At 53.8% G+C, this 10,506-nt stretch overlaps 2 protein-coding genes across 14 annotated transcripts in view; one reads left to right on the top strand and one right to left on the bottom strand.

Moving 5' to 3' along the window:
• Nucleotides 1-10,506, bottom strand: part of NLRP7 (NLR family pyrin domain containing 7) — a 232,412-nt gene that overhangs the window by 139,737 nt on the left and 82,169 nt on the right. For 9 of the 11 annotated variants that reach the window (XM_060289603.1, XM_060289608.1, XM_060289610.1 and 6 more), the window contains exon 7: nt 4,712-4,873. The exons of 1 other annotated variant lie outside the window; for it this stretch is intronic. In XM_060289603.1, the coding sequence (XP_060145586.1) occupies nt 4,783-4,873 (91 nt within the window). In that variant the 3' untranslated portion in view covers nt 4,712-4,782. Of the gene's footprint in view, nt 1-605; nt 878-4,711; nt 4,874-10,506 lie in introns of those variants that run through there. One more of the 11 variants, XR_011377006.1, reaches the window with a different exon arrangement.
• On the top strand, nt 618-9,099 carry LOC132594039 (leukocyte immunoglobulin-like receptor subfamily A member 6). 3 transcript variants are annotated; one of them, XM_070044372.1, is made up of 13 exons: nt 618-1,070; nt 1,230-1,265; nt 1,449-1,733; nt 1,881-2,183; nt 2,411-2,707; nt 2,974-3,276; nt 3,940-3,990; nt 4,698-4,805; nt 5,152-5,194; nt 5,280-5,317; nt 5,542-5,594; nt 6,375-6,419; nt 6,617-9,099. In XM_070044372.1, exons 1-13 carry the CDS (start codon nt 824-826, stop codon nt 6,758-6,760), a joined length of 1,953 nt encoding a protein of 650 aa, XP_069900473.1. In that variant the 5' UTR covers nt 618-823; the 3' UTR covers nt 6,761-9,099. The 3 variants fall into 3 exon arrangements, with proteins under 3 accessions (XP_069900473.1, XP_060145604.1, XP_060145605.1); XM_060289621.1 differs by having other exon boundaries at nt 6,375-6,539; XM_060289622.1 differs by lacking the exon at nt 6,375-6,419.

The raw sequence follows: 10,506 nt of genomic DNA, 5'->3' as shown, positions 1-10,506 counted from the left end.
GGGTACGTGTTTCAGAAATATTCAAAATAGCATTTCTCAGTGTTAGGAGCAGAGGAGGGCTCTTAGGTGGGCACCACAATCACCCACTTTGCCGTGGAGTCTGAGCCCAGGATCCTCTCATGTCCCACCCACTGCTGTTGTCACCTGCTCTGGAAATTAACAGTGGTGATCCTGCAATGAACCTGACACCATTGAGCTCACAGCCACTCTGAGTAGTGGGGCTGGCGACAACATGCAGAGGAGGAAACTCAGGCTCAGAAAGGGCACTGCCCTCACGGTTACAAGACCAGTGGGGACAGAGTTAAATAGAGATGTTTTCCTTCAAAGGGAGACCTCTAACTCAGATCAAGGTCCCCTCAGCTTCCAGGCAGGACGACAGGATGGGGAGGAGAGCCCTGTCCAAGGATCAAGGGCCACCGAGCAGGCAGGAACGACTTAGGGGCTTGTTCCCAGGAAGGTGGGGTGGACGCTGTTTAAAGAAAAAGGGAGAAGTCCCTGAAGGGGGCTGAGATAGAAAGCAAACCCACACTCTGGGGCCAGGGGACCAGGCATGTTTCCTTCCTTATTGCCCCGAACTTCTCCTCTGTGCTCATTGCCACACTGACCTCCATGGAGCTGTAGGCAGATGTTAAACGTGTCTCTCTGCTGATCTGAGCTCTGCGGTGCAGCAGGAACCTGCAACCTCCCTGAAGCATCGCCAGGGCCTGGGTGACCCCTGTCCATGGTGAGGACCCCACAGGGACCTGCCGATGGACCAGCTGAGGACGAAGGAGACCCAACGGGGAGGCTCTGAGAGGGAAAGACGTGCCCGGGTCACCCTCGTATGGAAGGGTCGTCTCAGGAAGACACCGGCTCTGTCATGGGAATGAGAGCCAGGCTCCTGGGGAGGGGCAGTTCCCCTTCCTGTGGGGCTGCTGACGTGACAGCCCCGTGCCGCGGAGGACCAGCCTCCCAGTGGACACACCCTCGGGTCTCCGTCCTGAGGGCACCGTGGTCTCCTCCATCTGCACTGCCTGGACAACAGGGACGAGACGCCATGACCCCCAGCCTCACGGCCCTGCTCTGCCTCGGTGAGATGGAGGAGGGGGAGGGGAAGCCCCAGCCAGGGACGGACCCCTCCCCACAGCCAGGCTGCTCTGTCAGGAGACCCCAGGACTCAGGAGGCTCACGGGTAGGAGAGGCGCTGCTCAGGATTCAGGGCGAACCTCTCACAGGGGTCTCTCTTCCAGGGCTGAGTGTGAGCCCGAGGACCCAGGTGCAGGCAGGTGAGTCTGTCCCCAGGTGTCCCACCTCCCTACTGATCATGGGGACAAGGGGCCACCCCCAGGCAATGGGGTGGGGAACAGCAGTTCTGGGCTGAAGGAGGGGGAGTCCGGGAGGTTGGGGGCTGAGAGCCGGGGACCTGGGTGTGAGGATGTCTTGTGACCCAGCCTCTGATGTCCTTCCAGGCACCCTCCCCAAACCCACCATCTGGGCTGAGCCAGGCTCTGTGATACCCTGGGGGAGCCCCGTGACCATCTGGTGTCAGGGGACCCGGGGGGCCCGGGTGTTCCGTTTGGATAAAGAGGGAAGCTCACCTTCCTGGGACAGACAGCCCTCACTGGCACCCGGGAACAAGGGCAACTTCTCCATCCCACACATGACACAGGACTACGCAGGGAGATATCACTGTTACTACCTCAGCCTCACTGGCAGGTCAGAGGGCAGTGACCCCCTGGAGCTGGTGGTGACAGGTGAGAGGACACTCGGGGGTCCCAGCCTCAGGCTCTGCCCTCAGGAAGGGGGTCTGCTCTCAGGCGTGTGTCCCTCTCACAGCCCAGCCCTGGAGGAGGAAAGGGGCGTGTGAGCCCCATTTGACAAGCTCCCTCCTTCTTTCCTAGGGGCCCACAGGAAACCCACCCTCTCAGCCCTGCCGAGCCCTGTGGTGACCTCGGGGGGGAACGTGACCCTCCAGTGTGGCTCATGGCAGCGACTGGATGGGTTCATTCTGACTAAGGAAGGAGAACCCAAGTCCTCCTGGACCCTGGATGCACAGCGAGGCCCCCGTGGGCCGACCCAGGCCCTGCTCCCCGTGGGTCGCGTGACCCCCAGCCACAGGTGGACGTTCAGATGCCACGGCTTTTACAGGGACACCCCCCAGGTGTGGTCGGCCCCCAGTGACCCCCTGGAGCTCCTGGTCCCAGGTGAGGAGGTCCCACCCTGGCCTCACGTACTTCTTGAGGCACGAGACAGATTATTAGATGCTTTTCTCCCAGGATTGTCCCAGATGAGAGGGTGGGGTGAGGGGGGAGCAGGGCGCACAGGACAGAGACACAGAGTGTGAGCGACAGTGAGGCCTGGGGACCAGGACGGGAGAAGGGGCTTCATGGGAGGAACCAGCCCATACAGCCCAGGGCTGGTCTTCCCCCAGGTGTGTCTGGGAAGCCCTCCCTCCTGACCCCGCAAGGCCCTGTCGTGGCCTATGGACAGAGCCTGACCCTCCAGTGTCACTCTGACGTCGGCTATGACAGATTCGCTCTGTCCCAGGAGGGGAGACAGGCCCTCCCCCAGAGCCCTGGCCGGCAGCCCCAGGCTGGGCTCTCTCAGGCCGACTTCCCCCTGGGCCCGGTGACCAACACCCACGCGGGCCGGTACAGATGCTACGGTGCACACAACCTCTCCTCCGAGTGGTCAGCCCCCAGTGACCCCCTGGACATCCTGGTGGCAGGTGAGGAGCCAGCGGGTCAGTCAGGGACCCAGACTCTGCACAGGCCCTGCCGGGGGAGCCCCAGCTGGTGATGCTGCGACCAGTCGTGAGGGGTCCCCAGGGAGGGAGGGAGGGAGTGAGACAGAGAGACACTGGGGTGGGCAGGGAGAGGGAGAGACTCGGAGAAAACAGAGACAGACAGAGATGAGGGGCCGCAGGGAGGCCCTGCTGAGTCGCAGTTCAGAACCAGGGGGCGGGCAGACCCTCACCCCCCTTCCTCTCTCTAGGGTGGTTCCTTGACACGCCCTCCCTCTCGGTGCAGCCGGGCCCCGTGGTGGCCTCAGGAGAGAACGTGACCCTGCTGTGTCAGTCAAGGAGGACAAAGGAAACTTTCCTTCTGTCCAAGGAGGGGGCAGCCCAGCCCCCACTGCGTCTTAGATCAAAGTACCGAGGTGGGCATTTCCAGGCCGAATTCTCCATGAGTCCCGTGACCTCAGCCCACAATGGGACCTACAGGTGCTACAGCTCACTCAGCAGTAACCCCTACCTGCTGTCACACGCCAGTGCCCCCCTGGAGCTCGCGGTCTCAGGTGAGGGGCCCCAGCCCTGTCCCCTCTGTGTCCCTGTTGTCAGCTCTGAAGGTGACCCCCTTTCTAGGATAGGAGTGAGGGGGGCTCCAAAGGAGAGTCAAGGGAGGGTGATCCGGAGGGGGTCCAGCCTGCAGAGGGACGGAGGGAAACCAGGCCCTCCCGTCCCTGCTGCTTCTCACGTCCCGTCACCAGACTTCTCAGATAGGAGGAGGGGGAAAGCCAAGGGCAGCCCCAGAGCAGAGACAGCACCAGAGTGTGAGCAGAGGGGGGATCCCAGGGAAGCCGCAGCCCCTCACCCAACTACAGGCATTTTCCCAGGATCCTCTGGGGACACCACCACCCACACACAGGGCCCAATTCAAGAGCTGGTGAGCCACTGGGGCCTCTGCCCAATATGTGGACACCTGGCCCCAGGCCTGTCCCTTGAGGTCCTCAGCTGCTCTAAATCCTGACCCAATCTAAGCACAGCTTGTGTCCCAGGGGGGCTGGGAGTCAGGTAGAGATGCTGGAGTGACCACAGGCACCAGGAGCTCTGAGGCTGGTGGATGAAGTGTGGGGGTCATGGAGAGGGAATGACCCCTCGGGGCCCATCCTGGGGGAGGAGCAGTGGGCTGACGTGGGGAGAAGCAGCCCCCAACCCTAACCTCCTGTCCTGACCCCCAGGAGGCTCTGAAGTTGGGGCCCTTCCCCCCACGGAGCCAGGCCCGCAGACGGGTGAGTGAGGGTCTGTGGGACATGGTGTTGGGTCCAGGGGGGCAGGGCTCAGTTATGGTCTTAGTTCACGCACCTCTGGAGACAATGACTTGAACCCCCTACCCCTGCCTGGGCCTCAGTTTCTCCAAGTGTAAAGGCAGAGAATCGTGGCCCGGAGCTTAGATTTCCTTCAGTTCTGACTTCTGGCTCTGACCCCCCAGGAGAGGAGGCCTCACAGGGAGGCCCCTGAGGATGTGACTGTATGGGGGCCTGTCCCCAGTGCCGCAGTGGTCGTGGCATTGTACGGGGAGGGGGAGGGAAAGATGAAGAGTCCACCGCACACAGCCGGCCCCTCCCCCAGTCCCTGCTGTGGTGGGGGAGGGCAGGGTAACAAGGAAGGACCCTCGGGTCCAGATGAGACCCTCGGAGAGGTCCCCCTGCAGATGAGAAGCCCCCAGAACACAAAGCTGGTGTCCACTTTGGGCGGGGCGCGGCAGGAGGACAGCTCAGGGAGCCGACAGCCCTGGGTTCCAATCCCAGCTCTGCCACCTCCAGACTGGGTCACTGGGGTTGGTGAATTCCCTCTCTGTGCCTCAGTTTCCTCATCTGTAAAATGGGTGGGGTGGGTTAGAGGAGATGAATGCCCAGACCCCAGCACGAGCCTGCACACAGTAGGTGCTCAATTAAATGGCATCTTGGGCTCACTCATGACGTCACTGGTGCCCCAGGTCTCAAATGGTACCTGAACGTCCTGATTGGGGTCTCGGTGGCCTTCGTCCTGCTGCCCCTCGTCCTCCTCGTCCGACACCGGGGTCAGAGCAGACGCAGGAAGTCGGGTGAGTAGGGAACAGGGTGACTCAGACCCCTGGAGGTGGTGGGCTTAGGGCACCAGCCAACGGGAAACCTAAGAGATGGGTAAGGTCAGCTTAGAAAAAGATTGTCCAGAGTCTGAAACTCAAAAATCTAGAAAGAAAACATGTACTGTCACCTGACATGTATAATTTAAGGTATTTTCCTCCTTTTCAATCTCACAAAGTGTTGAAACATGTACGCAAGTATGAGTTCAGGTCTCCTTCTTTCCTCCTGAATCCCGTGTGAGGGGCGGGGGTCATAAGAGTCCCAGGGCCTAGCCTCTGTCATCTGCCCGAGCCCAGGGCGAGGCTGATTTCCACCCTCCCGCAGGGGCTGCAGACCCAGAGCCCAAGGACACAGGCCTGCAGAGCAGGTAACTCCCGCCCCGAAGACCCCCAGGCCCACCACGCCCACAGCTCCCCCTCATTCTCCCCCTAACACGCCCGCCTCCCCCCCAGCTCCTGCCCAGCCGCCGCCGCCCAGGACCAGGCCCTCTGTGAGCAGAAGAGGACGGGGTGGGGGACACAGGGTTCTGGAGGCACCTGTGTGGGGGAGGAGAAGGCTGGGAAGGGGTGGGCTCAGGGGGTGCGCACTGAAACCCCACACTTCCCCTCACCCCTGGGTCTCAGTGGCCCCTTCTGGATGCACTGCGGGGGCTCCAGCCCTGAGGGATCTCAGGGGATCCCACCAAGCGATACACACCCTGTTCTGCCCCAGCAGATGCTGCCGTGAAGGACACACAGCCTGAGGACGGGGTGCAGCTGGACCATCCGGTGAGACCCCTGCTCCTGTCCAGGCCACCAGAGACCTTCTTGTTGCCAAACTCAGTCCAATGGACATGTCTCTGTCCTCACATCCCAGCTCCAGCAGCGTCCCACACTGACCTCTCCTTCCGGGCTTCCTGGGTCGTCCTGCTGTGACTCCACCCCTCCTGCTTCCTTGTGACCTCATGGCCCCTCCTTCGGGGTCCCCTTTCCTGGCTCCCCGTCCTCTGTCTGACCTTCTGGCGTTGCAGAGAAGCCCCACGTCTCAAGAGGATTTGTGAATAAGTGAATCACCTGAAAGTCCCCAGGCCCCCTTCCTTCATTCACCCAAAAGTGGTGCACAAGGAGAGCGCATGCCCCCGGCTCCCTGTAGGCGCTGCAGGTGCAGCAGGGAGCTCACCTGGTGGGTGAGAAGACTATATGCAAAGAAGCAGGTAGCGTCCTAGAATGCAAGGTCCCGATAAGGAAAGTAAAGCAAGAGAAGGTGACAGAGTGCATGGTGGGGGGGCACCAAGTGCAAAGGTCCTGAGGCAGGGACGTGCTTTTGCAGGAAGATGGCCGTGCGGCTGGAGCCAAATGTGCAAGGGAGACAACGTGTTAATACTGAAATCAGAACCGTAGAAAGAATCCAGAGGCTCCAAGGTGTTAGGAGGTCCCCGGAGTTTCCATCAGGAAAGTGACCTGACCTAAGGTTTTAAAGCATCACTCTGCCAACACAGTGGAAAGCTGACGGAAGGAGATCACAGTGGATCCAGGAAGTCCCCTTTCTGTCCTACTCTCTCCCTCCAGCAGAACAGGCAGGATGCAGACCCCCAGGAGGGGACGTACGCCCAGGTGAACCACTCAAGATCAAGACTAAGGCGGGGGGTGGCCACCTCTCCTTCCTCCCTGTCGGGGAGATTGCTGGACACGAAGGACAGACAAGCGGAAGAGGACGGGCAGAGGGACGGTCAGGTGGGTCCCATCCTGTCCGGGCCCCCAGGCTTCCCCCACCCCAACCACACACCCTCCCTCCCTCTCCCCCACCGCAGGCCGCCGCATCTGAAGCCCCCCAGGATGTGACCTATGCCCAGCTGAACCACTCGACCTTCAGACGGGAGACTGCAACCCCTGCCCCCCAGTCAGGGGAGCCCCCAGAAGAGCCCAGCGTGTATGCTGCTCTCGCCGTCCGCTAGCCCAGGAAGGACCCAGACCCCACGCTCCGGGGACGCAGACTGCACGGACCCCGGAAGGCACAGGAGCTGCCTGCCCACAGTGGACACCGCCTAACGACCATCAGACAGCCTGGACTCCCAACACAGACCACCAGGAGCCCCTGGGGCCCTTGGGCAGTCACCTGATTCTACCCTCAAAGATAACTAATATCCTTACATTTGGGAAATAATGCAACAGACTTCTCAAAAATCAATGTGTGAACTGAAAACCAAAATCAAAACAAAACAAAAAAAAAACAAAACAGAAGTGGGAAAATGTTTTCAACGAATGATCATGTAAATAATACACATCAAACCTATGAATTGAGAAAATTAAGAATCATGAATGAATTAGAAAAGCCTTTAAAAAATCGATGACCTAACATATCACACCAAGAGTTTAGGATTAAAATAGCAAATTATTTCAAATGAAGGCAGAAGGTGGGAATAATAATGACAAGGGTAGCTAATAATGAAGACAACCAAAAAGTAGAGAAAATCAATTAAGGCAAAAAATAAACTCATTCTTGAAAACATTCATGAATCCTAGCCACCACAGCCGAGGGAAAAAGAGAGAAGGCTCACACTTCTAATAGCATGAAAGGGATTGCAGACAGCACTACAAATCCTACAGACGTTATAAAGATAGTAACAGAACATTATGAGAAATTTGACGCCACCATACAGAAAATGTAGATGGAATGGAAATCTTCACGTGTACAATTTACTAAATGGACAAAATAAGTGGAAAATCTATCACCTTATACATTGACTCTAATCAAAACTTACCCACGACTGAACTATATAGAATCTAACAAAGTCAAAATGAAAGAAATAGTAGAATGCTGGTTCCCGGGGTTGGAGCGAGGGGGAAATGGGAAGATATTGGTCAAAGGGCACAAGCTTCCAGTTATAAGATGAATAAGTTCTGGGGATCTAATATACAGCATGGTGGTTACAGCTAATCACACTGTATCCCATTCTTGAGTGTTTTTTTTTTTTCCTTCGGTACGCGGGCCTCTCACTGTTGTGGCCTCTCCCGTTGCAGAGCACAGGCTCCGGACGCGCAGGCTCAGAGGCCACGGCTCACGGGCCCAGCCGCTCCGCGGCATGTGGGATCTTCTCGGACCGGGGCACGAACCCGTGTCCCCTGCATCGGCAGGTAGACTCTCAACTACTGCGCCACCAGGGAAGCCCCTCTTGAGTGTTTTGAAGAGAGCAGATCTCAAATGTTCTCACCAAAAAAAGAAATGGCGACTGTGTGATGGGATGCAGACAAATGCTCTGACGGTCATCACTGTCCGACGTGTAAGTGTGCAGTTCAGGCGGCTTCACTGGTGATTTCTTCCGAGCACTTATGTACTCGTGAAAGACACACACACACGCACACACACCCCAAAACTGCACAAACATTCCCGAGAACAGAAAAAGAAGAAACATACCTCAACACATCAGATCAGGACAATATTTATACCAAAACCTGACAAGGGAATTATACATGGGGAAGTCACAGGAAGATCTCTCACATGAGCTTAGATGGAAATCCCTAAACAAAGTGTACACAAATAAGATTTAGTGATATATAAAAAGGACATTACTTCATGACCATACTGTGGGATGTTTTATTTTGAAGGCTAGAGTAGCTTAAAATCTATCACATAATGCAATACCTTAACAGAACAAATAAAAAATAATCACCTTAACAGATGCAGACAAAGCCTTTGATAAAATATACCAACAATTCCTGGTGAAAATAAAAACGCATCAGAAATAGAAGGGAATTCCCTTTCGTTGATGAGGGCATGTTTAACAACACTAGACGTCACTTGTACAGGTGAGAACCTGAGGTCCTTTCGTCTACGACTGGCAATGATCCAAGTATGTTCCGTATGACCACTTGTATTCACCAGTGCCCTGGAGGCACCAACCAAGTAAGTGAAACAAAACAAGGCGAGAAGCTCTGAAGTGGGTAAGAATAATATTGTATTACTAAGAGACTGCACAGCTGTGTTCGCAGAAAATCCAAAATAATGTAAAGATCTTCTACTCTAATTAAAAAGTTTTCCTGCATCGCTGCATACAAGGTCAATATATAGAATTCAACTGCCTTCGAGACTTCCGGTTCTGGATGGAGATGAAGTAAATGAGTGTCTCCCTGTTCCCTGACTTTATACCAGTGACCTGACTGTATACTGCTGAATTCCAAGAGCCGTAAGATAATATATTTGGGCTGTTTTTCTTTTTTTGAATTTTATTTTATTTTTTTATACAGTAGGTTCTTATTAGTTATCCATTTAATACATATTAGTGTATATATGTCAATCCCAATCTCCCAATTCATCACACCACCACCACCCGCCACTTTCCCCCCTTGGTGTCCATAGGTTTGTTCTCTACATCTGTGTCTTAATTTCTGCCCTGCAAACCGGTTCATCTGTACCATTTTTCTAAGTTCCACATAGATGTGTTAATATACGATATTTGTTTTTCTCTTTCTGACTTACTTCACTCTGTATGACAGTCTCTGGATCCATCCACATCTCTACAAATGACCCAATTTCATTTCTTTTTATGCCTGAGTAATATTCCATTGTATATATGTACCACATCTTCTTTATCCATTCGTCTGTCGATGGGCATTTAGGTTGCTTCCATGACCTGCCTATTGTAAATAGTGCTGCAATGAACATTGGGGTGCATGTGTCTTTTTGAATTATGGTTTTCTCTGGGTATATGCCCAGTATTGGGATTGCTGGGTCATATGGTAATTCTATTTTTAGTTTTTTAAGGAACCTCCATACTTTTCTCCATAGTGGCTGTATCAATTTACATTCCCACCAACAGTGCAAGAACGTTCCCTTTTCTCCACACCCTCTCCAGCATTTGTTGTTTGTTGATTTTCTGATGATGCCCATTCTAACTGGTGTGAGGTGATACCTCATTGTAGTTTTGATTTGCATTTCTCTAATAATTAGTGATGTTGAGCAGCTTTTCATGTGCTTCTTGGCCATGTGTATGTCTTCTTTGGAGAAATGTCTATTTAGGTCTTCTGCCTATTTTTGGATTGGGTTGTTTTTTTCATATTGAGCTGCATCAGCTGTTTATATATTTTGGAGATAATCCTTTGTCTGTGGATTCGTTTGCAAATATTTTCTCCCATTCTGAGGGTTGTCTTTTCATCATTTTTGTAGTTTCCTTTGCTGTGCAAAAGCTTTGAAGTTTCATTAGGTCCCATTTATTTTTGTTTTTATTTCCATTACTCTAGGAGGTGGATCAAAAAAGATCTTGCTGTGGTTTATGTCAAAGAGTATTCTTCCTATGTTTTCCTCTGAGAGTTTTATAGTGTCCAGTCTTACATTTAGGTCTCTAATACATTTTGAGTTTATTTTTGTGTATGGTGTTAGGGAGTGTTCTAATTTCATTCTTTTACATGTAGCTGTCCAATTTTCCCAGCACCACTTATTGAAGAGACTGTCTTTTCTCCATTGTATATCCTGGCCTCCTTTGTCATAGATTAGTTGACCATAGGTGTGTGGGTTTATCTCTGGGCTTTCTATCCTGTTCCATTGACCTATATTTCTGTTATTCTGCCAGTGCCATACTGTCTTGATTACTGTAGCTTTGTAGTATAGTCTGAGGTCAGGGAGTCTGATTCCTCCAGCTCCATTTTTTACCCTCAAGACTGCTTTGGCTATCTGGGGTCCTTTGTGGTTCCATAAAAATTTTAA

This window comes from Globicephala melas, chromosome 19, assembly GCF_963455315.2.
Source record: "Globicephala melas chromosome 19, mGloMel1.2, whole genome shotgun sequence".
Taxonomy (NCBI): domain Eukaryota; kingdom Metazoa; phylum Chordata; class Mammalia; order Artiodactyla; family Delphinidae; genus Globicephala; species Globicephala melas.
The sequence above is the reverse complement of the archived record's forward strand: the minus strand, read 5'-3'. Positions and strand labels throughout refer to the sequence as shown.

Excerpts from the sequence above, each read along its gene's own strand:
- LOC132594039 (XM_060289621.1), top strand. The coding sequence starts at position 824 with ATGGAAGGGTCGTCTCAGGAAGACACCGGCTCTGTCATGGGAATGAGA. Across the intron at positions 1,071-1,229 it reads CACGGCCCTGCTCTGCCTCG|GGCTGAGTGTGAGCCCGAGG; the intron begins GTGAGATGGAGG and ends TCTCTCTTCCAG. Across the intron at positions 4,806-5,151 it reads GAGCAGACGCAGGAAGTCGG|GGGCTGCAGACCCAGAGCCC; the intron begins GTGAGTAGGGAA and ends ACCCTCCCGCAG.